Source organism: Ursus maritimus, unplaced genomic scaffold, assembly GCF_017311325.1.
Source record: "Ursus maritimus isolate PB19 unplaced genomic scaffold, ASM1731132v1 scaffold_27, whole genome shotgun sequence".
NCBI classification, from domain to species: Eukaryota; Metazoa; Chordata; class Mammalia; order Carnivora; family Ursidae; genus Ursus; species Ursus maritimus.
In genome coordinates this window covers 26,608,701-26,636,337 of record NW_024425230.1, presented here as the reverse complement: position 1 = coordinate 26,636,337, position 27,637 = coordinate 26,608,701, and the positions used below count along the sequence as shown (strand labels likewise).

General features: G+C 57.7%; 1 protein-coding gene across 2 annotated transcripts; it reads left to right on the top strand.

Annotated features, from left to right (window-relative positions):
- The first annotated feature begins 13,249 nt into the window (after nt 1-13,249).
- Nucleotides 13,250-27,341, top strand: CHRNB4 (cholinergic receptor nicotinic beta 4 subunit). 2 transcript variants are annotated; one of them, XM_040642928.1, is made up of 6 exons: nt 13,250-13,393; nt 17,556-17,704; nt 21,544-21,588; nt 21,691-21,800; nt 22,485-23,481; nt 26,308-27,341. In XM_040642928.1, the coding sequence occupies exons 1-6, from the start codon at nt 13,339-13,341 to the stop codon at nt 26,446-26,448; spliced, it is 1,497 nt and encodes a 498-aa protein (XP_040498862.1). In that variant the 5' UTR covers nt 13,250-13,338; the 3' UTR covers nt 26,449-27,341. The 2 variants fall into 2 exon arrangements, with proteins under 2 accessions (XP_040498862.1, XP_040498863.1); XM_040642929.1 differs by lacking the exon at nt 22,485-23,481.
- The last annotated feature ends 296 nt before the right edge of the window (nt 27,342-27,637 follow it).

The window sequence follows — 27,637 nt, the reverse complement described above, 5'->3', positions numbered from 1 at the left end:
GACATTAATAGCTTCATCCAATCTCGGTTCATCCGGTTATCAGTGCCTGGCAGGAAGCACTCAAGAACAATTAGTTGGGAGGAAAATGAAATGAGATCTGTACACGGCAGACACATCTTTCCTGGTGCAATGGGGGGGGGGGGTCCACTGGTCTCTCTGGGAACCTGGAGGACTAGGTTTGCACCCCAGTTTTGCTGCTTCCGAGCCAAGCAGCCTCCGACCTGCTTTCTCCCCTGTAAACAGAGAGTAACGGTACTCAGAGCATTGTTAGTCATTGTTCTATCTTCTGCGTCCCAGGACTAGCAGGGGAACCTGGGAATGAGAAGGCAGCAGCCATCGCAGGGAACAAGGACACCTGTGTCCCCAGCACCGGAAATGCCCGCGCCTGTCCTGCTGGCAGCTGTGGTCTCAGTAAGGCCCCAGTGACATGGGCGGACCCGCTCTGACACGTAGACCTCCGTCAGCTTCCTTTCAGTCTTGATGCCTCTGGCTTTATGGGAACGGGCCCGGGACCTCCCATGCCTGCTCAGATACGTAGCTTCCCTCGAAGCGTGTATAGGATAAGACCGCTTTCCAGGCTCTGAATCTCCATCCACACATCTGTGCAACATGTGTGTTTTGGGAACTTCCTGCTACTCCTCTCAGAAGCTGAAAAGGAAGCCCGGGCTAAGAAACAGTGTTGAAGGGAGGATGGGAGCCCAGCTCTGCAGACGCTGCTCGAGGGCCCTGTGGGCGCACGTGCCCACAGCCAGAGGCACAGCCCAGGGGCTCAGAGGCTCGGGCTCCTTGCTGTGCTCAGTCACTGGCAGGCGCTGCCCAGGAGGCCGAGGTGACACTTGAAGACACGAGCCACAGGAGACAGCAGCTGACTGCATCCCCGGAGCTCGAGATCGGAGCTCCGGGATGGCCACCCCACACAGGAAGGAACACTCCTGCACCTGCCTGCCCTGCTCCCAGCGCTGCTGGAGAAACAGGATCGGACTGGGCACCCAGCTCGGCCTCTGAGCCAGAAAAGCCCACCTTGGCCTGGGTGCCCGGGGACACCTGGAGGGGCCACCTGGGACCAGGTATAAATACTGACGCAGGAGATCCTTCAAGAGCTGAGACCATACAGATTGGGAGTAATCAGGGCAGGCTTCCTGGAAGGGACATGGGAGGTGAGCCCTGAATGCCCAGACACCAGTGATAAATGGGAAGGACAGAAATGTCGGGACAAAATAGGGCAGGCGCGTAGGACTTAAAGCCGGGGTTAGGAGAGCCTGAGACACGGACCCTGAGGTTGAAGAAGCAGAAGCCAGCATTACCTCATGAGAGGATAACCCACCTATTAAGCACCTACTGCATGCCTGCAGACTATGCAGGAGACAAAAAGAGGGAAGAGGCCATGTGCTGTCTTCTGAGCCCTTCACGACCATCACGACCCTGGTCAGCCCAGTGATTCCCGCCCTCTTCACACATGGAGAAGCCAGGGTAAGTTGCCCAGCACAGCGGCTCAGTTACGGGGACCTGAACCCAAGTTCTCGCACCTTCCCTGTGCCATGGCTGCCCCTGGGGGGCGTCTTCCGAGCACCTGCCGAGGGCCCAGCGGTTGTGCTTCACCCAAGCCCCTCACTCAGGCATCACACGGGCAACGGGAGAGAGCTCCCAAGGGGCAGAGCAGGGTGGGGGCGCCCGTCGGTCGACCTCACCGCCTTCACCACCACCCTACCATCTGGAAGCCACACAGGGCCCGGGAGGATGATGGAGAAAACCTGTTCCCACCTGCTACAAGACGGGCAGGGGTCTCTAAGAGCGCCCAGTGTCCGGCCAGCAGCAGGCACTGACATGGCTTCACCAGATGGAGCCCTCCGACATGCCTGGGTTGGGCCAGAGCTGGAGGGACCCGCCCTCCTTGTCTCACAGCCCTCGGGTGGGTGGCTGCACGCACAGGGTCTCGGGTCTGAGTCCGGGGCCCCCCGCCTGACCCATGTCCCCAAGCCCCAAGCTCCGGGGCCTCAGCTGTGCCTGCCCACGTGGCTGAGCGCGGAGCCGAACTGCGCCCACAGGAGAGAGGGAGCAGGTGCAGGGAGAGGGAAGCGGAGACTAGCGGGGTCGGAGCAAGGGCCAAGGGATCCAACAGAGGCCAGACTGGGATGGAAATCATGACCCAGCTAGAGCCCCTGTGGAGGGCAAGTGGAGGGGCCTGGGGCACAGCACCTGGCTGTCCTGGGGCCAAACACCAGCTCCACGGACTCCCACCCCTTAGTTTGCTGTGAAACGGAGCAACAAAGTCTTGTGAGGACAAAATCGGACAACGAACCCTAAGGTACCTAGCACCTTGCAGAGGCCTGGCATGTTATGGCTTCCTCCTTACCTGCCCTAAGAAAGGAGGCGCTCAGATCGCATCCTGTCCAGGGGCCCCTTCAGAGGGGCAGGGGCGGACTCAGAGCTGTGGAGGGGCAGAGAGGAGGAGGAGGGAATGTCCTGGTCCAGTGCTTGCCACGAAAGCACGCCTGGAGGGAAGCATCAGGGTTCAATCAGGGAAGAAACAGACCACCTAGATTTGTTCTAGGACGTAGACTGCCCGCGGCTGTGGCAGGGCTGGGGGAGCGGAAGGGCTGGACAATCGGAGAACAGGCCACCAAAAGGTCAGTCTGAGAAGCCATGTCAGCCTTCCACGTGGGACCACCAAGGGAAGCACCTGCAGGGCTCTGTGGGCAGCTGTGACTCCCCGGAGCCCCCACGTCCACAGGTCTGCCCCCGGGCGTCTGGTGGTGGGGCTGGGGCCAGTGCTGGCCGGCAGGGTCGGCAGGGTCGGCAGGCAGGAAGACTCCATCCATCACGGAACACACAACCACAGCAGCCTTCAGAGAGGAATGACGGCCTCCTCTACCTTCCGAATCTGCAGGTCCCTCTTGCGGCCCACTTCACCCCGGGAGCAAACAGAGAAGGGGATTCTGGAAACCAGAGTTCCAGCTTAACCAAGCTGGCCCAGGGTACACCACACGATGGTGAGCTCACGTCACAAGTCACTCTCAAGTCCAGCGTTCACAGCCGCGTGACCAGCGCCTCCTCCCGGTCCCAGACCATCCCCCTGCAGAAAGCCGGCACACCCGTCAGCACAGAGCCCCCATGAGACAGTTTCAAGTACAGATAAAGGACAGGGTGGTATTCTTATCTTTTTAAACGGGCCGTTACTCCAAACACCTACTCCTTTATATTCCAAAGGAAGAGGTTCAAAACAGCCTTCTTCAAAGGATGAATTTAAAATCTCAGCCCCACGTCTTTCCTCCTTGAATTCAAGAAGAGGAGGACGAGGAGGGAGCTAAGTTCCATTCACCCGACTTCTAACGAAACAGGACGAGACGCGTCAGTGTGAGCGGCCTGAGAGAGGCTGTGACCCCGAGTCCAGAGCACCCGTCAAATCCACATCTCAGATGAACAGTGAGTAAGTATTCAGTAGAAGGATGTCCTGCGCAGTATTTGGGTCATACTTCTGCCAGATTGGACAGCCTCCCATGCGGGTTGTTGGGAGGGCCGCTGGAGATGCCAGAAAGGTCGGTGTTCCGAACTGTGAGCGTTGGGGGGGGGCAGCGTGCGTCAAGGGAGTCTTTGGAGGCTGTTTCTGGGCCCTGGGCAGCAGCCCTCCTCCTGTCCCAAGACCAGCCCAGCACCAGCTCCCGTCCTTCCCCTGCCACCAACCCGGGAACCGCTGAGAGGTCACGAACGAGGGAGTGCGTAAGGCTCCAGGGGTCTGACCTTCTGCTTCCCTTTACGCTCTCCCAGCAGGGCTGTTCTGGGCTGGTTTGGGGGTGGCACTGGTAGTCTGTTTTTCCTCTCTTTAACTTGCCCCCGGTGCTCATAACCTTTGCCCCCATGTTATTCTGCACAATTTCCAACGGAAGAAAAGTTTCAAAGACAGCACTGTCCATATCCTCCCGAATGCAGCGGGGGAGAGAAGAGAGAGGAGAGGACCCCGAAAGGTGGAGAGACGTCGGACTGGCTAAGACCCTGGGTTTTCTTTCTGCCTGATATATGCCCAACTTGGGGCACGAGGGGCCAGCAACCTGGAAACGCAGACAAAAGCCTCCATGGAAGGCCGATCTCTGACCCCACTCTGACCCCACTGGGGAAACGCAGAGCCCAGCAAGACAGCAAGGTAAACAATATTAGTTCTCCAGCCATGCACCCCCCAAAACGCCATGGCCTCAGCTCCTACCCTGAGCAAAGGCCTCCATCCTTGCACACCCTCCCCCAACCAGGGCGTCAACTGGGGTCCCTGAGGAGGGGGATCAAGCCATCCCTCCCCTCCCACCTTCCCAGCCGGACTGGGGTCAACTGCACGAGCGGGCACCTGGGCGTCCACCCACTTAGCACCAAGCACACACTGAAATAAAATCTAGGCTCTCAAAACCACACATGTACACGTCCAGAACAAATCGAGAGGCCCTCGTCATGCCAAGAACCGGGAAGAACTCCACGTGCATGAGGGATGGGCGCCACGCCCACAGGGACGCCGGAGCTCTCGCACGGGGATCAGCAGCCTCCCAGACACGCATCGGGGAACGGTTCCACCATGAGTGAAACAAGGAAAAAGAAAAGTCAGAACCACTTCACAGTGAGCTCCAAACCACCCGTCCCCTAGATTCCACAATGAACCTCTCACTGAACTGACTCCCTTGCCCATCAGTCCGCCATCTGTCTGTCTGCACACATCTGTCCCACGCTGAGCCCAAGGCTCCACAGACGAGCTGTCCTTGGAGTGCGGACAGGCGAGTCAGGGCTCTTCTGGCTGGACGATGCCCAAGGATGTGGGTGCATATGTGCATGTACATACGTGTGTGGGGGCAGGTGTGCACACGTGTGAGTCCATGTGCGTGTGCACATGCATGCGTGTGCGTGTGACCATGTGCACGTGCATCCATGTGCATATGACCGTGTGCGTGTGTGTCCATGTCACGTGTGCATATGTGTGTGCGTGCGTGTGTGTGCGTCCGTGTGCGTGTGTGTGCACGTGGGGCCGGCCATGTGCAGGCGTATGTACGCTCTGGGGAGCCAACGCTGATGGGAAGGGCAGTGCGGATGGGTGTTAAAAGCCAGGAACGTGGAGCCCAACCAGCTGACTGCTGTTACCTGGGGTAGAGAGGCTGGAGCCCAGCCAGCAGCCACAGGCCTCAGGACCAACGCCAGACGCAGGAAGATCGGTGGGAGGAATCCACTCACACACACTGTACCATCTCACACATGGAGAGTCTTGCCGTGCCTCTGTGACAGATCCAGACTGCTCCACTGTCTGTGGGGCAGGAGCTGTGCGCGGGGCCTCAGCTGCGAGCCACCCACCCTCGCCCCCGGCCAAGGCGACTGGACGAGGAGCACGTGGCCTGTCTATCTGGCCCGAGGACAAGCGCTCAGCCTGCAGATGGGGCCAGGCCACCCGAGGGACCCGGCACACGGCAGGGAGGGCTCAGCCCCTCTCCACAGTTCTTGCTCTCCGGGGCCCACTCGCCAAACAGCACGCCTTTCACAAAAACTTCTCAGACAGAATCTGCAGAAAATCATATGAACACCCACGTACTGCCGTCCGCCATCATCAGAACTTACTCACGTTTAGCTGTGTTTGCCTGAGATCTTTTCTTGTTTAAGGAAATAAAGCATTTTCTTTTTTTTTCCTTTTTAATAGTTTTTAAAAATTTAATTGCAGTAGAGTTACCGTATACTGTTCTCGGAGTTTCAGGTGCACAGTACAGCGATTCAGGAATTCTCATCACGACACGCGCTTCATCCCCTCCACCTGTTTCCCCACCCCCCACCTTCCTGGAATATTTTAGATACAAGAAAAACCCCCAGAACCCCTCCCCAAGTTCATTCCTCTTCCCGCCCCTGGAGGTAACTACTATGAATTTAGAGTTTATCGCTCCTGTGCCATCTTTACTCTTCTACGACCTTAAGTGGGTATCTTGAAACATGGGGTTTTTTTTTAAAGATTTTATATATTTGAGAGAGAGAGAGAGAGAGAGAACAAGTGGGAGGGAGGGGCAGAGGCAGAGGGAGAAGCAGGCTCCCCGCTGAGCAGGGAGCCCGACGCGGGACTTGATCCCAGAAACCTGGGATCATGACCTGAGCCGAAGGCAGACGCTTCACCGACTGAGCCCCCCAGACGCCCTCGAAACACGGTTTTAAATACTAGTTCCTGAGCACATGCCCACATATCACGTATGTGACGTGTACAGATTACTCAGAACTCACTCTTGTGTTCAACACTATTTTGTAGAAAGAATTATTTGTGTTATTAACATACCTCTACATCAGGGATCAGCAAACCCTCCTGGGAAAAAGGCAGCTGGTAAATATTTCAGGCTCCGCAGGCCACATTTGGTCTCTGCCGCACGGTCTTTATCTGGCTTGTCTTGTAGCTGTTTTGATTTTCCAGCCCCTTCCTAATGCAGGAACCGTCTTCCTAGCTCCAGCCTGTACGAGCACAGGCCTGGGCCAGCCTGGGCTCCAGGTCCTCTTCTACTGTAGGAGTCTCCCACCGTTCATTCCTCCAGGTTCCTACAGATGGACGTTGCAGGTGGTCCGAGCAGCGTCACACACAGGACGACGCACATCATTGTGTAGGTGTGTGAACACACATCCACAGGTGGAAAGGCTGGCATCAAACACAAGCATCTTCGACGTCACGAGACAGCGCCAATGTCCCCACAGACGGTCCGTGCCCGTTTACACTGCCAGCAGCCGGTTACGAGCGTTCCCACAGCCTCGCGACAGGGCTTTCAAAATAATACATCATAACATTTCATTATTGTTTCTATTTGCATTCCCCCGTTCCTACTGAGGCTGAACATTTTTTCCTAGGCCTGCAGGCCATACGAGTTTCCTCTTCTGTGAATTACCTGCGCATGGCACTTGCCCATTTTTCTTTTTGGTTGGTTGACTTTTTTTAAAAAAAGATTTTATTTATTTATTTGTCAGAGAGAGAGTGAGTGAGAGAGAGAGAGAGAGAGCGCAAGCAGGGAGAGCAGCAGGCAGACCAGGCAGAGGAAGAAGCAGGCTCCCTGCTGAGCAAGGAGCCTGATGGATGTGGGACCCTATCCCAGGACTCTGGGATCATGACCTGAGCCAAAGACAGACGTTTAACCAACTAAGCTACCCAGGCATCCCAGTTGGTTGACTTTTTAAAATATTAACGTGCAGGGATGCCTGGGTGGCTCAGTCAGTTGGGCATCCACTCAATTTCAGCTCAGTTCATGATCTTGGGGTCATGGGATCAAGCCCCACATTGGGCTCCTTGATCTGTGGGGAATCCGCTTCTCTCCCTCTGCCCCCTCCCCCGCTGGCTCACTCATGTTCGCTCTCTCTCAAATAAATAAATAAGATCTTTAAAATACTAATGTGCATAGGAATTCCTTAAATATTCTGCAGTGTATTCTCTGTTCATTATATGATTTGCAAAGATAGTCTCCCAGTCTATGGCTTTTCTCTAAACTCAACTTGTAGGGTGTTTGGTTGGATACAAGTTTAAATAGTTTAGTGAAGTCAAATCTATCATTTTTCTTTGGGGCTTTAGTTTTTAGTATTTTGTAGATATTGCTTTCTACCTGTTATGGACTGAATGTTTGTGTCCTCCTAAACTTCCTGTGTGAAGCCCCAGCCTCCAACGTGATGGTGTTAGGAGGGGGCCTCTGGGAGGTGATGAGTTCATGAGGGTGGGGCCATCATGACTGGGACCAGTGTCCTTATGAGAAGAGACAGGAGAGCACTCACTGCCTCTCTTTCTCTGCTCTCCACCATGTGAGGACACAAAGAGAAGAGGACTTCTGTAGAAAGGGCTCTCACCAAGAACTCACCAGGTTGGCGCCCTTATCGCAGACCTGCAGCCTCTAGCACCACAAGGAAACACTGTTTATTGAAGCTACTCAGTCCTGTTACAGCCGCCAAGACTGAGACCCCACCTCAGGCACACTGATGCCCTCCTCCATTTCCTTCTGAAAGGTTTTCATGGTTTCTATTTCACAACTAGATCTTTAATCAGCCTGGAGTTTATCTGTGACACAATGTGAGCTGGGGATCTACGTGTATTTACTTTCCATATGGAGAACCCCCGTCTGCCTGACCTTCACAGAATAACCCTCCCTTTCCCCACCGATCTACAAGGCAACCTCTGCCTTGTTTCAAGTTTCCGCGTGTTGTGGGTCTGTTGGTTCATCCACTTGACAACACTCCACTGTCTTAACTTCTATGACATTGTCTAAATAATAAATACATCTTAATGAGTTCCATTACCCACCACCCCCGTGTCACTCTTAGTCTTTAAAAATGGACTCATTTGGGTTCCCCTAGATACAGAGCCTGAGACAAGGATTTTGGTGCAAGGATTATCTATGGAAAGTGATTCCAGGAAGGCCACATAAGAAGGTGGGGAAGCGAGACAGGGCAGGGAATAGAGCCAATAGAAGGTGCATCGACGAGCAAAACGGAGTGACCAGAGCTCAGTCTCATTGGGCACTTCAAGTTACTCCAGCTGAGGGGCGGAGAAGCGGGAGTATCCACCTAACTCCCCTTCCTTATCGGCTGTTTAAAACTGTAGCAAGGACCTGTTTTCATCCGCTATGATAGGACACACAGACATGGAAGCAACTGTCACGGAGGAAGGAGCTTTTATACTCACAGACGCCTGAGACGGAAGGCGTGGCGTGTTCTGCAGGTTCACACAGCCAAGACCCACAATCAGCCGGGAGGCAGACAGAGGGAGGGGCAGACAGCCTTAGGAGCCCTTACTGTGGTCTCCGCAGGAAAGGGAAGACAAGGCAAGGTGAGCAGGCTTGGGATTGGCCGGTTCGCATCATTTCAGCGGGCACAGCGCTGTCTACACTTGTCTACTACCCGGCCTTGGGGCGATCGGGGCAGAAGGGTGGCGACCTGGAGTATAAGAGCCTGATGAGGAGGTGGCTGAGGGGTCTGGCTTTGGACTGGTTGGTTTGCACACAAAAGCTGCCCTTCCGAAGGAGTCCTGCACTGTCTCTAGGAACCGGGCCACCGCGGGAGGGGCAGGCCTTCCAGGGTCAGCCAGGCCCCAGCTGTCCCAACATCAGAAAACACAGAAGACAGCCTGGCGTAAGTAACACGCTGAGCACCCCACCCTCGCGTGTGCGGGGCTGCTGATGCTGCTGGGTGTGGGCAGGGCACCAGCGCTGTCTGCTACGTTATTCCTGGTCCCTTGACTTCTGCACGGATTTCACAACGAGCCTGAGTTCCAAAACGAATTCTGTTGGGATTTGGATGGAATTGCATCAAATGTATAAATTTGGTGAGAAGTGAAGTATTTGTAATCTGGGCCCTCCCATTCATAAGTATGTATATTTCTAGTCTCTCGGGGTTTTTTGCTATTTCTAATAGAATCTTTCTATTAGATTTTTAATTTGGTATTACTCATATATATGAATATGAATGCTAGTCATTTTTTTTACAGCTGACCTTCAATTCGGCAACCCTACTCTCCCACCAAATCTAACAATTTATCTGTATATTCTCTTGGGTTTTCTACATACACAATCATTTCGTCTGCAAATAGGGGTAATTTTCCGTTCCAATTCTGAAGTTTTAATTCTTTTATTTCTATTACAGATTGAATCTATAAATTGCTGCTGTGGGGCAGTCTGTGACCTCAAACAACATCAGTTTCATGTAATTTAACCCACCACATTCCCTAGGACCTCCGGTGCAATGCTGAATAGAAACATCGATAGAAAGCACATTTGCCGAAGTCCTGACTTCGGTGAAAATTGCTTCTCAAGTTTTACCATGAAGTGTGATCACTGCTACGTGTTTACTAGGTTAAGAAAGCTAGCTTGCTAACAGTTTGCTCTAGTGAGTGATCTGTTAGGGTAGCATATCACATTAGTGGGTATCTGATGTTGACTCGCTCTCGTGTGCTTGGAATAAACCCTACTTTGCCATGATGCGGTAGTTTTTCATGCACTGCTGTCTTCGACTTGGTGTTATTTCATTACAGTTTTTGAATTCGTAATAGCTAATAGCAGCTCACAGTTATTAGCTGCTTTGTATGTTCTAGGCATCATTAAGGCATTTTCCATGAATCATTTCATTTCCATCTAGAATGCTTAGCGTGAAGGGTATTTTTCCCTTTGAAATACGAGAGAACGGGGGTGCAGAAAAGTCAAGTTACTTCCCCAAGGTCACAGAGAATGTCAGTAGTGACACGGGATACAAATCCAGACCCCTGACTTAGAAGCCACGCGCTAACCACTAGACCGCCCCTCCCTGTGGCAAAGACCCGTAATTCGGAGTCTTCTCTTTAATTGTGTATCCTACTTCCTGATTACAGGTTCCTCAACAAATAGGCTCCATGGAGATTTCCTTTTTCTTTTCTTTTTAAAAAATATTTATCAGCCTTCTATAAAAATTGGTTTCGCCTGCAGTGAATTTGCTCATTTCTTCATTTTGTGGGCTCTCTTTTCTTAGTCATATGTCGAATCTTAGTTTGTACGCTCATTTTGCTTTTTTTTTAAAGCTCCAATTTACAGAAAAGCTGCAAGTACCATACCGAGAATTCTTTCTCGCTGCATCGTTTGGACTACGTTTATCACGCACGTGCCACATCATCTCTGAATACTGTCTTGTGTGTACCCGACAAGATGTTCTCCAATCCAGCCAACATGCAGCCCTCAAAGCAAGGAACTAACATCGATGTATTACTGCCATCCTCCCCCGAGACCCCGTTCAAGTTTGGCCAGCTGTCCCGACGACGTCACAGACAGCGAAAAGACCCACTTCAGAACCATGTCCTGCATTCAGTTGGGACGTCTCTTCAGTCTTTTCTTGACTTTCATAACTTGACATTTTTGAAGACAACAGACCAGTTATTTTGTAGAATGTCCCTTAATTTCACTTTGTCTGATGTATCGTCACGGCTAGATTCGAGTCACCCATCTTTGGCAGGAAGATCACAGGAGGACTCTGTGCTCTTCCCGTCGTATCCCACCAGGTGCCACACCATTGGGATTTGCCCCACCACCGATGGAGTTAATGTTGATCCCGTGGTTAAGGAGGTGACTAGCTTCCTACTGATGCTGGAACAGATCACCACAAACAGAGTGGCTTGAAACAACATAGGTTTTTTTCTCTTACAGGTCTAGAGATGAGACGTCTAACATCAGTCTGACAGGAATGAAATCCAGGTACTGGCAGGGCCGGGTCCTTCTGAAGGCTCCGAAGGGGAACATTCCCTGCCTCTTCCGGCTTCTGAGGCTGTCCCACTCCAGCTCTGCTTTCCTCTTCATATCACACTGCCCCACCCAGACCCCTTGCCTCCCTTTCGTAAGGACCCTTGTGACACCATCATGCCCACCAGGAGAATCTACCCATCCCAATATCCTTCATTCAATCACTACTGCAAAGTCCCTTTCACTATATAGGGTAACATTTGCAGGTTCTGGGATCAGGACGTGGACGTCTTTGGAGTCATTCCTCAGCCTACCAGGGTGGTACCTGCCAGGCTTCTCCCCTGGAGAGTTAACTTTCTCCCCTTATAATTAATAGCTATTTTGTGAGGAGCTACTTTGAAACTATGTAGGTATCCCTTTTCTTATCAAACTTTCAATCATTTATTTACTTTGATACATGCTCATAGCTCTTATTCAATGAGTATTCGTCAATATTATTACTTATTTTCACGCTCACATTGTTCCAGATTTGGTTGGTGGAGCCCCTTCAAGACGGCTCGCGTGTCCCTCTGACATGTCCCCACCATTCCCCAAGCCCTTCTGGTACTTTCTGGCAGTTGTAGGCTATTTCCGATGGACGTTATATTCTCTCCCCGTCTTCCTACCCTCGCACCTTTGCTCACCTGACAGTTTTGCAGCTGCTTCTAGCTGGGCATTTTTAAGCTCCCATCCTGTAGTATATCAGGGGAAACGTGCACCCTATAAAGCTAGGACTTCAGGCAACAGATCAGCAGCAGGTTCCCCCCCCCCCAGCTTCCTTTCAGGGACTGAGGGACACACAAACCCCCAGCTTCTAGTCCAGTCTTCCAGTTCCCCTTTATCCCAAAGGACCTGCCACTCGCTGCCTTTGGCTTCTGGAACCCTGCAGGCTCCAGGCTCCACCCCCCACCATTTTGCATTTCTTTTCTGATTTTGATTCACGGAGATCTTATTTTTCAGCCTGGCTATGACTTTTTAATTTCACCTATTTATCGTTGCAGTTTGGGGAAGAGAGGGTGCACTCGAACCTAAATTCACCAAGCCATCCCAATGTGAAAGTCAACTACATTTCAACAGTGTTCTTTTTAAAAGATCATATGTGAATGGATCACATCGTACCAAAAAGACGCTGGGGAAGCCATATGAAAGCAAGACTGAGAACCCCGGGAAGAAGGCGATCACTGCCCCAGATCCTGCCCCCGCCCCGCCCCGGCCTGGTTCCTCCAGTGGTTCCGTTTGCCTGTTGGGATCCAGACGGGGAGGAGGTAAGAGGCTGGAGGGACAGGCTGTGCCGGGGGCCTCGGGAATCACCGGAGGCCCTTTCAGATCCCGGAATGCGGCACCAGTTCTGGCCAAGTCCCGAAGTAGGGCTGCCCCAGTGCTGATGTCGGTCCCGTGAAGGCCCCGACCCCCCAGGGAAACAGTACTGATCCCAGCACCCGGTGAGGACCACCGGGCAGGAGGAGGGGCTGCGTGCTCCCTTGAGTCACCTGAGCTGCCTGGGGTCAGCCCCGGTGGAAAGCCAAGGGCGTAAGGGGAGAGGAGGGACACAGGCAGCCCACTCCGGGCCCCATCCGATCCCTCCAACTCTGCTCGCTTCCCCAGTCCCCCAAGCCAGGTCAGGGGACCCTGAGCTAGTCGCCCTCCCCAATGCCACCCACTTTTCCTAAGCGCCCCCCCCGTCTGCAGAGAGCCGAGCCCCTCTCCAGCTGGCTCGCTCCCTACTCCCTGCGACGCCCCTTTCTTTCGGCAAACCCCAGCGTACGGACCCTCCCTGGGGCACAACCACGCGCCCCAACAGTGCGGGGACCCTGTGCCAGCGTCCCCGGATCTCCCCACCGGACGCGCGGGCGGGCGCGGCCGGAGCAGGTGGGAGCCAGGCGAGAGCGCGGCGGGGGCGACCACCCGCTGCCGCAGGTCCCGGAGCCCCAACCGGCCCCACCCCTTCCCGAGTGGGCGGGGCTCACCGCGGCCGCCCACGCGCCCCCCCCCGCCCTCCGCCGGGTCCTAGTGCCCGCCGGAGGAGCCGTCAGAATCCGAGGCCGGCACAGCACTCCCTGCCTGCTCGCGGCTCGCCGGCGCCCGCGTGCTCCGACAGCCGGGCTTGCCGCGGCTGCCTCTCCGGCCCCCGCCCGCCATGAGGAGTGCGCAGCCCCTGGTCCTTTTCTCCCTGGTTGCCCTTTGCCGGCGCGGTGAGTTCTTTTCGGGCAAGGAGGGAGGAGCGCCCGGGCTGCGGCGCCCAGCAGCACTGGCCACAGGTGGGGGGGGGTGCCCGCGCCCGGGGGAGTGGCCCGAGGTTGTACCGGCCGGCCGGGGGCGTGGGCGGGGTGAGCCCACTGGCCAAGGCCTCGGGGGCGGGCCAGGGCGGTGGGTCTCCAAGGTTTGGGGTGGGGACTGCCTCTCCTCCCTGTGCACCTGCCCGGGCAGCCTCCGCAGCGAGAACCTTTGGGCTGAGCCGGGGCTGCGTGGCGCCGGCTCTGCACCAGCGCGAAGGGGGTCTGCGGGACACCGATGTCAGGTGCCAACAAGGCTCCTCACCTGCCAGGTGTAGACGCCAGGGAGCACGCCCCACTACTCGGCCTTGGAGAGAGGGCTCCACGCTGCTAGGATAGAGATCGGGGAACTCAGCCCCGACGGGAAGGGGCTTGCCCAGATCGCCAGACCCAGAACGGTTTGCAGTGTGGGGCGGGTCTCCTGGGAAGCACACTTTTAAGACACCACTGCCTCTGGTCGCCCACCCTTGGGGCTGGGCTGGCTTGGACAGACAGCGTGGCGGAGGGTCAGGCTGGCCAAGCCGAGTGCCATAGTCTCTGACACCTGAAAGGGAGACCCTATCCGCCCCTCCCTGGAGGGGTCCAGATGTGATGAGGATTGCCTTCTCTGGGCCTCAGGTTCAGCCCCCCAACCCCCAGTTCCAAGGACCCTTAGCTCCTCCTGTCTGGCCCAAGCTTGTCCTCTGAGCCCTGGTTAGCCCAGAAGACCAGGTGGGACTACATGTGCTGTGGACAGGACACACCACTGGGGTGTGGGAGGCAGGGCTGCCAGGACATGCAGGTTCCTATAGGGAAGTGAAGCTCTCACCAAAGACGGTGTCCCCACTCTGTGTGTGTCCTGGCTCTGTCACACTTGCCAGGTGACCCCATGCCATTCCTTTCCTCTCTCGGGGACTCGGTTTCCCCATCTGTTCTATAGGAATGATACGCCCTGCCTATGTCCTTGGGGACTCAGATGTGAGTCAGTTGTGGTGTTTCTTAAGTGGGGTCCTAGGGCCACTGCATCCAGATTACCCCATACCAATTCCCGGGCCCCACCCTAGCCACATGGGACAGGAATCTCTGGAAATAGAGCCTGGAGCCTTATACAAACACCCAGGTGATTCTTACACACGACTGATAATATGCGGGGAGCTTACTGTAAACGGTAAAAATCTCAACCTTTAAAAAAAAAAAAAATCCAGAGCTGCCTTTGAATACATACAAGTCTCCTGTTCCTTTCCTCAGGGACCCTCACCCCAAACTGAAAGTCACTCTGTCCTCCGGGTGCTGCGTTGCCAGGAGATTCTGTTGGTCTTTACCTTCTCCAGCTTATGTTCCAAACCACGAGCTGTTCTCTCTTCATTGTTCCCCTATTAGCCGTTAAGATTATGCTTTTGCGAACTGGACACATACTGAGCGCAGTGGAGGGTCCGAGCTGTGGCTTCCTCTCAGATGTTAATCCCTTTTTGCTGCAGAGCTGGTTGCCAGAGAAAGGCCAGGCCCTGGACAGACACAGTGCAGCCCATGACTCCTCAGAGTCCCTGGGTCATGACTGACCCCTAGTGGTGGCCTCTCTGTTGACTCGTGTCGACCCCAGGGCTGGGACATGACCCCCAGAGGCGCCCAGGAGGCTCCCCCCATTCTGGGCCTCCCTTGTCACGGAGGGGTGACAGGCCCTTATCTTTCGAACCCAGCAGGCCTCACAGGCAGAACGCAACAAATGTGTGATGTTCTAGGCTCCCGCCGCCTTTTCGGTGGGGGTGGGAGAACATCGCAGCCCACAGCAGCTCTGCTGGTCATTCCCACCCCCGACCCCTACACGCATACACATACAAGCGCAGACGTGGGCGAAGGAACGCACACTCGGCTATGGTTGCCAGTATGGCCTCGGCAGGGCCGTCTCCTTCTGGGGACGTTCACGAGGGCAGGACAGGAGGCCCTGGGGTCCGGGAGGAGCCTCTGAAGGAGGCTCTGAGACCTGGCTCTGCTCTGACCTGCTGGGGCTCCTCAAGCAAGTGCCTTCCCTCTTGGGTCTTCGTTTCCCGGGTGAGAAACAGGGAACACATGAAATGGTCTGAGGTTTCCAGAACCCCTAACTCTGGAGCCCACGGCCTGTCCTCAGGGTGGGGACGGTCCCTTGGGCCAGCTGAATGCCCAGGAGGCAGGACAGCCCCAAAGGTGAGCAGCCTGAGCACCTCAGCCCGCAGAACTCCTGGCCTCTCAGGAACCTGGGGGACCAGCCTCTGGGGCCCCAGAGATGTGGGTTCCAGCCTCTCCCTGCCCCTATAGGTCCAGCAGCTGCAGATTCTGACCCCCCCAGGCCAGCCTCAGAGATGCCCGTGGGCGTGGGCAAATATACACACTAAAGAGGGGCTGTGGGAGGGACCCAGCTCCAGCCTGGGGCTACAGGCTGGCTTCCAGGGCATTCAAACAGCTGGCCTCTGGGAGGGGTCCAGGGCATGAGGGGCGGAGCTCCGAATCTAGGCCGCATCCAGAGGACCCCCTCTGGACAGCCCCGGGCAGTCTGGGGGAGGGGCAGCAGGCAGCAGGTGCACCCGCGAGCATCGAGCATCGTTCACAAGGCACTAAGTACTGCATCTGCTCCAGATAGGCAGCGAGTTGGAAAGTGCATGGAGCAGGCCGGCGTGGCGGCAGCTCCCGTGGCCGTGTGTCCAGCCCAGCACCCACACAGGAGGCCACATCAGGCCAGCTTCTGGGCAGTTCACACTCTGGGCCCTCTGGCCCCACCCAGAGGGAGGGACTTGGCAAAAAGCCACCCACTGGCCCTTCGGGGAAGGATGTCATCTGAACCCTGATGAGACCGAGCCCCTCCCGGCAGCCCCACCCCCACCTCCTCAGCCTCCCTGTTCCCTGATCTTCTCCCACCTGCTCTTCTGCCAGATGCCACCCGCTCTGCTCATCTCCCCTTCCCTGCTGCTGGGCTCTCCCGTCCAAGTGTCCTTGACCTTCCCCAGAGTCTCCTTCCAAGGCACCACCCCCACCTCGGCCCTCAGCGGACACATTCTCCCAGAAGACACCAGGGTTAACAAGACCAGGTCCGTGAACCTCACCTTCACTCCCAGACCTGTGAAGGAGATGGGACCAAGACCCGCACCCCACTTGGCAAGAGATCCAGGCCTGCGGGAGCTCAAGGGGCCAGGGGCTGGCCGCACTTCTTACCGGAGCTGCACAGAGTAGGCCCTGAGCCCACCCCGCTCCTTTAAGCTCTGGACCGGAGCCAACTGCCAGCTGGACCCCAGCACTTGGGGTCTCAAAGGCGCTTTGCTGTCTGAGGCTCTTAACTGGGGACACTCCCCGCGGTCACCCTGTAAACGCACCAGCCTCCACCCCACTCTGCACACAAACCCATGGTAGCATCCCTCATCCACTACCCCAAGGCAGGACTCCTGCTGCTTTGCTTGCTGTCATCCCCGGCACGTCGCACGGTGCCTGGCACAAGGCGGACGACACTGGAGGGTGGGTGGCTTGGGCCAACACCGAGAGCGTGCTCGAAATACGACGGTGGACGGGGTGGGGAGAGCACAGGAGGGATGGCAGAGCACCGAGCATCCGCGTGGACGGCGAGAAAAGGTCAGGTTGAGGAGGGTCCGCTGGCGCCAGGGGCAAAGGGCTCGCTCTGCCTCCAGCTCTGAGAGGCTCAGGCGGGGAAGGACCCGGGGGGGGGGGAGGGGCGATGGCCACTGTCGTGCTGTGTGGCACGTGGCGGCAGGGGCAGAGTCAGGCGGGGACGACCGCAAGGAGGCTACAGGAAGAGCCCGGGCAGGGTGCCAGACCGGGGCTGGAGGGGGGGAGCGGGAGGACAGACGGGGTTACCTGGGGTACAGAGACACTTGCAGGCAGCACCCCGTTTCTGGACGCAGCATCTGAGTGTGGGCTGCCCTTCATCCTAGCGGGAAGGGGAGGAAGAAGGGGCAGCACGTGGGAGGGCAGAGTGAAGCTCTGCCTCGATTGTACTGAGTTGGTGGACCCAGTCCACCTTCGCTGCTTCAGCCCGCCCCGGCCCCTGTGCGCCCCGCCCCGCTCTCCCCTTCACAGCCAGCAGTGAGGGCCCGGCACGTCTGACCGTGTGTCTCCCCAGGGGACTGCCGCGTGGCCAATGCAGAGGAGAGGCTTATAGATGACCTTCTGAACAGAACCCGCTACAACAAGCTGATCCGCCCAGCCACCAGCTCGGCCCAGCTCATCTCCATCCAGCTGCAGCTGTCCCTGGCCCAGCTCATCAGCGTGGTAGGTGCCGGCAGCCCCGGTCCAGGCCGCGGGGCCGGAGTGCGGGGCTGGGGGCACCTCTGGCTTGGCCCAGACTTCTAGACAAGGTCACAGCATTCCTCCCCTCCTTGCTGGGCGAGCCCTGCCCGCTGCATGCACACCAGTCCCACCGTTCAGGGCACCTGTTAATCCCTGATCGTAACATCCATGAAAATGCTTTAACTTCAAGTCACAGAACTTCCAAGTCCCAGTGGCTGAAACACTGAGAACAACCCAGCAAGAGCAGACAGCATGTCCGTGCCGGTCAGTCAGGGGCTCGGCGGTGTCAAGAGTTCTGGGTCGCCGTCCGCGCCAGTCGGTCGGGGGCTCGGCGGTGTCAAGAGTTCTGGGTCGCCGTCCGCGCCAGTCGGTCGGGGGCTCGGCGGTGTCAGAGTTCTGGGTCGCCAGTCCGTGCCAGTCAGTCGGGGGCTCGGCGGTGTCAGAGTTCTGGGTCGCCGTCCGTGATGGCAGGACTCCGATTCTGTTGATCCCCACAATCATCAGACAGCAGCCACAGCTCCAAACATAAAACCCTCACATGACAGTGTCTGTGGCAGGAGCTGGCAGACCCCCTCTCAGGTCTCGTTTTGAGGAGGAGGTGACCTGTCCCAGAGACCTGCCCTGTGGACGAGCCCTGGACCCAGGGGCCGGGGCTGGAGCCCGTGCCGGAGCCTTCGCCACAGCTGGCCAGGAGGCCGGAAAAGGGCTCATGAAGTTCACGAGTGTCCAGTACCCTAACAAAGTCACGGCTCTGTTAACAAAAGATGTGAAGGGGGAATGACCGCTGGGTGGGCGGCCAACAGGCCTGCCATGAACCAGTGGGGGTCCACCGCGGCCGTAAACTTGTCCTCCTTGTCCTGGCAGCTCTACCCTATTATCAGGTTCCCCTAGCCTACCCAAGAGAGGACCTCGCATCCCCCCACTTGCCGGGGGAGATAGGAACTAGGCTGTGGGACCTGATGGGTGCCGAGGCCCGGTGTGGGGACGGGACCAGAGGCAGCTGCTGCCTTGGAGGGGTGGTGGGGGGTGAGAGTCTGGACAGGTAAGGGCAGCCTGCGCAGGCATGGAAAGGAGGAACAGGCTGCAGACTTCACAAGTACCGTTGTCAGCTCCTGAGGTGTGGATGTGGGGCAGGGGTAGGGGTGCTGAGGTGCCGGGGAGCTCCGCCTCCCCTTGCGTCTGAGCCGAGAGTCCGGAGGAACCACAGCTCACGGTTAACCTCCCTGTGTGGCCCTTCCCACAGACCCATCCACGGGGTGGGAACAGGGCCGGGAAGTGGCTGTGAGGGGAACATTGTAGGCGCCGCGGCTGGTCGCGGGGAAGGAGGTTACCGAGGGAGCTGAACGTCCTGGGGACAGGTGGCTGCCTTCTGTCCTCTCTCCGCAGCACAAGTGGTCGCCACAAACCCACCCCTCCAAACAAAGCCCCTCAGAAGGCTGGGAGGAGGCCCCCCAGGAGGAAACATAGCCAGACAATGGGGGAGGGACGGACAGCCTGTGCTCTCTGTCCCTCTCCCCTCTGCAGGCCTCCCAGAAAGAATAAGGAGCCAGGCCAGGCTAGTGTCGAGGTTTACGGTCCAGCACAGCTTTCTGCTTAATGCGGTGAGCCCAGCTGGCGCTCCGCAGCTGCTGCCCTGCCGAGGGGAAACAGGCAGGCGGCTCTGGTGGCGCTTCCAGGCTCAGGCTGCCCCTGCCAGATCTACTCTGTGGGCCGCGTGAGGTCACAGAAGTTACCAGAAGGAGGAGGGGACCCGGCCTCCCACCTACGCTGTGAGCGCGCTCCTGTGAGCTGTGATCAGCCCGGACGCCGTTCAGAGACTAGGTGTTCAGTTCGAGGGTTTATTTCTTTGGTATTCCAGGGTCTGGTTTTCCAGGAGGGAGGTTACGGGCATGACCAGTTTAAAGATGGAAGTTTCCAGGGAGGAAGCAAGGCGTGTGTGCAGGAAGCACCCTGGGATGGCCAGGTCTCGAGCTGGCGTCCTCGGGCGAGGTCTGCCACCGCTGGAGAGGGAGGGACAGGACTGAGACACAAGAGAAGTGCAGCATGATAGATCTCGAACGGCAGTGGGCTGTGTGGGTCATATGTTCGTTCAAACTGAGCAAATAGTTTGCTTAAGACCTATGCACGTCACTGTACGTTTTACCGCAACTTGAAAAAAATATTTTTAAAGACAGATGAAGATGTTAAGCGTTGCAGACTAACTTTTCCACTAGTACAACTAGAAAAGCTTTATAAAAATGCCTCCCCCTCCAAAAATCTCTGTGTGACAGTCTTGGAGAGCTCAGCCAGGACTCGAGGGACCAGGTTCCAGGAGGTGACCCTTGGTCTATGGCGCTTTTCCCCGCATTTGATGACAGGTACCCGGTAAAAGCCCGAGGGGCTAAGGAGCTGAGTGCAGAGTGCTGGCTGCGAGGCTGGAGCCCAGCTGAGTGTCTGGCACTCTCGCAAGGCTGGGGGACTCATACCAGCGTTCGAGCCCCACGAGATGGGGAGACCCTGAAAAGACCGCCCGTAAGAGTAAAAATGAATCAAAAACAGACCAGCCCTCAAAACGACTAAAGCTGCTGTGAACCAGCTCAGACACAGACTAGAGGAAGGGGATCCGCCCCTGCTCTGCCCGCCATTGCGCCAAAGTCAGTACTCCCTGAGCCTTTGAAGGCAGATAAAAATTCACTAGGCACACAGACAAGATGGAATGAGAAAAGACCGAGAGAAAAAGAAGACAATGGAAACAGACACACAGGTGATTCAGGTGTTGGAGTGATCAGACCAAGACCTAAAGCAACTGCCATTAATGGGGCAAATTTTATGTTATGCACATTTTACCACTATCAAAAATAAATAAATAAATTTAATAATAAGCTTTCCTGAATAAATAAATTTTCCTAAAAGGAAAGCAACAGCCATCTGTACATTCAAAACAATTATGATGATGGAGAATTTAAAGTTTATTGGATGAGGTTAATAGATTGGTCACAGAAGAGAAGGTTAATGAACTGGAAGAGAGGGTGATAGAAAATGTCTACACAGATGACAGGAAAAAGATGGAAAATGCAGAAAAGACTATAATATGGTACATGGAGGATGTGGGGCTGGAGAGCTGATGGGGAGGCCGGAGGAGGGGGCAGACAGCCCAGGACCATATGGGGCCTGAGCAGGCCTTCGGCTTCTACTTTGGGTGACATGGGGAAGGAGTGGGGGGTTTCAGCAGAGCAACACAGTCTGAGAAGTTGAGAGGAGCCTTTTGAAAGGATCCCCTGGCTGCTAAGTAGAGACAGCGGGGACAAGGAGGCCCGGGCAGGGAGGAGGACCAGCGGGGAGGCCCGGGCAGGGAGGAGGACCAGCGGGGAGGCCCGGGTGGGGAAGAAGACCAGCGGCGAGGCCCAGGCAGGGAGGAGGACCAGCGGGGAGGCCCGGGGTGGGGGGCAGGACCGGCAGGGAGGCGACAGCAGTCATCCAGCTGCAGATGACGCCAGCAGCTGAGACAGAAGCAGACAAGTCTGAGATGTACACAGGAGGTGCCATCTACAGGACTCCCTGGGGGGATCAGAGAATGGGGTGCAGAGACAGCCCCCAGGTTTCTGGCTCCTGGAGCTGCATGGCTGGGGTAGGCGATGCCAGCGGAGGACCAGATCTGGGTGACGATCACAAGCTTTGTCCCAAACACGCCGGGTGTGAAACACCTCTGAGCCATCCCAGAGATGGTGGGTCAGCGGCCGGGCACATGGCCCTGAGCTCCGAGCCTTCTGCGTGATAACATGGGGTCTGTGTGTGGGGGCTCCTCCCACCTGGTGAACTCATATCCCCGTTTCCCTCCCCAGAATGAGCGAGAACAGATCATGACCACCAATGTCTGGCTGAAACAGGTAAGTGTCCCGCAGGACCCCCAGCCCACGAGGCATCTCCTCCAGGGCCGCCCCTTGGTGGCTACGGGCCTCCAAGTGACAGGGCCGTGCCTGTGTGCTCAGGAGTGGACCGACTACCGCCTGGCCTGGAACAGCTCCCGCTACGAAGGCGTGAACATCCTGAGGGTCCCTGCAAAGCGCGTCTGGCTGCCGGACATCGTGCTTTACAACAAGTTAGTGGCAGGGTTGGCCGGGGCGGCGAGGGCCAGGCCAGGGCAGCGGGCCCGGCCATGGGGGCCCTCGGGTCCTGAGGCCAGCCCTGGGCCTCATCTGTGCTTGGCTCAGACCTCCAGGCGGTCAGGCTGGAAGAGGGATTGGGCAGAGTCAGCACCTTCCATGACAGGTGGGGAATTGGAGGCCCAGAGACGGGAGGAGAGCCTCACTCGCTCATTCGGGCTCAGCTGGGCCCAGGGCCAGCGTCTGGGCCCCAGATCCAGTGCTCTTTCTGGCCTCCAACCTATCTTGTCGGCCCTCGGATGCTCTGTCAGTGCTGGGTGTTGGCAGCGTAAATATCTTGGGTGGTGGAGGGAGCGAGAGTCCCGTGTTCCCAGCAAAAGCAGGAACCAAGTTCAGGTCCTCACCGGACGGCTTCCTCGTTTTCCAACCTTGAAGGAGTCACTTAACTTCTCTGAGCCTCGGTTTCCCCATCTGTAAAATGGGGATCATAGTAAAATGTACCTCCAACGGCCACGAGGCACACGTGAGCTCATCCGCGTGAAGGGCGCCCTGTGCCACGCAGCTGCCACGTGAGGTCGGCCTTGTCAGGGAGGGCGCCAGGGGCTGGAAGGGTGGCGGCTGAGAAACGGCCCCCAGGGCTCGCTGGCAAGTTCACCGTGTTGCCCTCTCCGTGCCCCTAGCGCCGACGGCACCTACGAGGTGTCCCTCTACACCAACGTGGTCGTGCGCTCCAACGGCAGCATCTTCTGGCTGCCGCCCGCCATCTACAAGAGCGCCTGCAAGATCGAGGTGAAGCACTTCCCGTTCGACCAGCAGAACTGCTCCCTCAAGTTCCGCTCCTGGACCTACGACCACACCGAGATCGACCTGGTGCTCAAGACGCCCACGGCCAGCATGGACGACTTCACCCCCAGCGGCGAGTGGGACATCGTGGCGCTGCCGGGCCGGCGGACCGTGAACCCGCGGGACCCCAGCTACGTGGACGTGACCTACGACTTCGTCATCCGCCGCAAGCCGCTCTTCTACACCATCAACCTCATCATCCCCTGCGTGCTCATCACCTCGCTGGCCATCCTGGTCTTCTACCTGCCGTCCGACTGCGGCGAGAAGATGACGCTCTGCATCTCCGTGCTGCTGGCGCTCACCGTCTTCCTGCTGCTCATCTCCAAGATCGTGCCGCCCACCTCCCTGGACGTGCCGCTCATCGGCAAGTACCTCATGTTCACCATGGTGCTCGTCACCTTCTCCATCGTCACCAGCGTGTGCGTGCTCAACGTGCACCACCGCTCGCCCAGCACGCACACCATGGCGCCCTGGGTCCGGCGCTGCTTCCTGCACAAGCTGCCCGCCTTCCTCTTCATGAAGCGCCCGGACAGCAGCCCCTCGAGGAGCCCCCGGCCCAACCGGCCTCGCCCGACCCGGTCCGAGGCAGCCGCCGCCTCAGCCGCGGGCCCTGCCGGCGCCCCCCACCTCTACGGGAGCTCCATGTACTTTGTGAACCCGGCGTCTGCCACCCCCAAGTCCCCGGCCGGCTCTGGCTCCGGCTCCGACGCAGCGGGCACGGCCAGGGATTTCCGGCTGAGGTCTTCCGGGAGGTTCCAGCACGAGGTGCAGGACGCACTAGAGGGCGTCAGCTTCATTGCCCAGCACATGAGGAGTGACGACCAAGACCAGAGTGTAAGTCGCCAGCCCCGTCCCCGCCCCGCTGCCCGCAGCTCACTCACAGGGGCAGAGCTCCCAGACCCCTGGCTGGAGCGTGGAACCCAGAACTGAACTGAGTTTTGTTGTAGCTCCAGGCATCAGGAAGAGGAAGGAGTACCAAGGATCCCTTTTTGTTTGTTCTGGGGTCCCCAAAAGCAGCCCTGAGGCGAGGGCCAGGCAAAGGCACTTCACCTGCAGAGTGAGCTTCAAGCCTAGGAAGCGCAGGGAGGGCGCAGGGGACACCAGGGAAGGCGGAGCGGGCTGCCCGTGACTGCCACGGGCTCTGGGGGCACTGAGGACGCAGGGGCGCACACACCCTTGGCTCCCACACCCAGGGCGGACAGTGGCCCCGGGCAGTCACTCCCCAGCCCGTCCAGCCTCACACTGGGGCAGAGGGGGGAGGAGCCACGGGCACCCCGAGCCGGCGGCTGTCACTGGGCTGGAAGGTGACCCCAGCCTTGGGGACGAGGGTGGGCCGGGCACCGAGAGCATCTGCTCCCCTGCTCACCCAGCTTGCCAAGAAGCCACACAAGCAGGACAGCTTTGGGGAGTACAGAAATAGCAATCAGAACGTCACTGCTAGCAGGGTAATGATGTCGAACAGGGTGACGATGACAGATTTGTAAAGAGAGGTTACGTTTACTGTCACAGGACACAGCCAGGGGCGCTAACGTAGAGGGTCTCCAAGGCTGTGCAGGCTGGCCTGGTGGTATCAGACCTCAGAGCAAGATGGCCCGGCCTAGAGGTTTTTCCGCACGCGTCTGCACTGGGCCGGAGGGCGTGAATCTCGGTGTCTCGAATGCCCGCATTTCCACACCTTACAGACCAGACCCCGGCGCAGGTCTGCCCACACGGTGGCCTGCAGCTGCGGGAGGAAAGGAGGGCACAGCCTCGCGCTCACCTTCTGCCGGGCGCCTTCTCCGGGGAGTTCACGGGTTTCCAGTAGTTCGCACGGAGGGACAGGGGTGGGCTGCAGAACTTCCCCTCCACCCTGGGAAAGAGGAAGAGAACATCAGCAACCGGACGTGGGGCGGGAGCTCCTGGGAGCGTGGGTCGCACGCCTGCCCGCTGTCAGAAATGCAGCCTGGGCCTGGCCCGCACGGGACTCCGAACCTGCATTTCCAGCAGACCCCACGTCACATGCCAGCTGGAGCAGCCCAGCTCTAGAAGACCTTCAGATTTCGCTTTCTGAAAGATGCATGTGGTTGTGCTTCCTTTTAAACCATCCAGGAGCTCAGCGTCGGCTAATCCCCTGGGCCCCGGGTGCTGGCGCACAGCGCGGGGCCCTGCTGGCTGCAGGGAGCCTCTGGGTAACTGTTCACGGTCCAGCTCCGGGGCCACCAGGGCCCCGTTCTCTCTGGGAGGCCCCCCGAGCCTGCACTGTCACCCCGACCCCTGGGCTCCATGCACACATGCAGGCTGAGAAGCCGGGTGTCCGTGCTCCTGGCTGAGCTGCCACCCACCCTGAGCTCCCGTCCTCTTCTAAAGGTCCCCCCCACCCAGTGACACTCACAGGCCTCCCGCCATTTCTAATTCAATTGTGGGGAGCAGCCAGACGGGGTCCCCTGTTATGATCACATTTCCCTGAGCTGCGAGCACACACGGGGTCCTCTGCCAGGACCGGACCTATATCACTGCCAATCCCCAGGAACCCTGGCAAGTGGCAGGTATGCGAACCCCACTCCACGTCAGGGAGCGCGAGGCTCAGAGACGAGGGCTGCCTCGCCCCAGGCCACGCAGCAAGGGCAGGGCAGAGCCACCCACACGCAGATCTCTCCACTGTCCTTAGACTTTCTTGCCTGCCCTGAGCGCACGCTGCTGCCTTCCTCGTGCCCAGTTCGTCCCCTTCAGAGCACGGCTACCCCTCATCTTCGGCACCTCCACCGCCACCACCCCCGGATTAACTGGTCACTATAAATAGCACACAAAACATGAAAAGAGGGGAAAAGATACACACACCAAAAATACAGTCGTCTGAAATGAGGGCTGTCAAAATGAACCCCAGAGAGCCGAGCAGAGGCCGCGCAGGGGGTGCACGCTGCATGGGGCCTGCCGGTGCCGGAAGGAGGGGGGTGGGGGGGCCGCCTGACACGGGATCACCCTGGAGGGGCCCCGACAAACTGGGTCACTGACGTCAGCTCGTACGCCACAGCCCAAATTTCCAAGCCCAGAGCTTCTGCTGACTTACGGTCAGGCCACTCTCCAGCGGAGAACACGGGCAAGGGGGTCAGATGACCTGGGGTCGGGGGTGGGACGACAGACCAGGGTGCAGGGTGCCTACGGTGGCTCTGGGAAGTGAAGGGGGGGCTGGGGGCGGGGAGGGGGACTATCCAGCCAATGCAGCCAAGGGAGGCTGGTCTCCATTCAGGAATAGCAGACGCTGCTGCCCTTAGGGAACTGAGTGGATTCCGGAGCTGGGTTTCCAGGTGTCCTGCCCCCACCCCCAGCGAGGCGTGCCCCAAATCTTCCTTTGGGCAAAGCTCAGGCAGGAGGCTGGGGGTGAAAAATAAGAGAAGGGGCCTCACCGTCTTCTTTATCACCTTCGTGGTTCTCCAGTATTACTAACCCTTCCATCCGTAGCAGCTTCGTCGGGGGGCGGGTCCTGCAATGCTGAGGGCGGGGATGGGGGGTCCTGCAATGCTGCGAGTGCTGGAGGGGTCCTACAATGCTGCGGGTAGGGGCAAGGGGTGACCACACCAGCCGAGAGGGGGGCTCCCTGGCCCCACAGCCAGGGCCCCGCGTGGGGGAAGGAGGGACAGCAGGAGGGTGGGCGCCTGTAACAGCCGCTCTGTCTGCCCGCAGGTCGTGGAGGACTGGAAGTACGTGGCCATGGTGGTGGACCGGCTGTTCCTGTGGGTGTTTGTGGTTGTGTGTGTGCTGGGCACGGTGGGGCTCTTCCTGCCTCCCCTCTTCCAGACCCACACGCCCTCTGAGGGGCCCTAGGCTGCCCTGCGTGCCGGGCTGCGGGGTGAGAGGACCTGAGTCCCTCGCCCGTCGACCCCACCAAACAGCCACAGCCAGGGCAGGACAGGATGGAAGCCAGGGCTGCCCTAGCTGAAGGCCTTAGAGGAACCGCAGGGAACCCCAGCAGCAGGGGCTTTGGACAGTGTGATTCTGGCCAGTCTCCCTCCCTGAAGTGGGGAGAAGGACGTGCATGGAATCTTGTCCACATCCCGGCCCCATGGCCACCCCGTTGCCCTCTGCTCCCCTTGCCCACAAGGTGCCCTGGGCTTCTGCCAGACCCTCACACACTTCGGGATCCTTTCCAGCTCAAAGCCTTTGCAATGGCTGTACGTCCTTCCCCCGGTGCCCCCCACGCTCCCCCAGTGGCTGCAGCACCCAATTCATCCTCTGTCCCAGTGTCATGTCCCCGCAAGGCCTTCCCATCACCCCGCCGTCCTCCAGCCCTCCTGGGTACTGGAAGTTCTCACTGGTGGTGTCTGTTGTCCACATCTCACCCACTCAGGGGTGAGCTCTGTGACAGCAGGAGCCTGGTCCTTCATGTTCACACTACCCCCAGGGCCTAGGACAGCACTAGGCACACAGCAGGTGCTTAATAAAGGTTGAATGAATGAATGCCTGATTCCTGTTCCTTCTTCAAGCTCAGACGCCCCCCTCTGAGCAGTGGACCCTCCTCGGAGCTCCACAGCCCGGGACACCTGCTGCTCACAAGGCCAGGCGAGCTGCCTCCCTCACAGATGCTCTGATTGGTCGGCGCACTGAGTTTGCCCAGGGCCTGGCACGTGATAGGCTCTTACAATACTTGTGCAACAGAAGACTTTTTTTAAATTCCATTTTTAAAATTATACAATAAAATTGGCTTTTTGTGTATCGTTCTCTGAATGTTAACACGTGTAGATTGGTGTCATCAGGACACGGGAGAGCTCGATCCCCCAAACACCTCCCTCCCGGCCAGGCCCTGGCAACCGCTGACTGCCTCTCCGTCACCAGGGTCTGGTCTTCTCGGGAACGCCAAGCTCATGAATCACACGGTGTGCAGCCTCGGAGAGGGCAGCTTCCGTCCCTCAGCACCATGCCCACAGTGTCTCTCGCTGAGCAGTAAGCAGTCTGCCCTGCAAAAGCCGACGCACACTTAGGTAGTGACCGGTTTTGAGCAGCTATGACTAGAGCC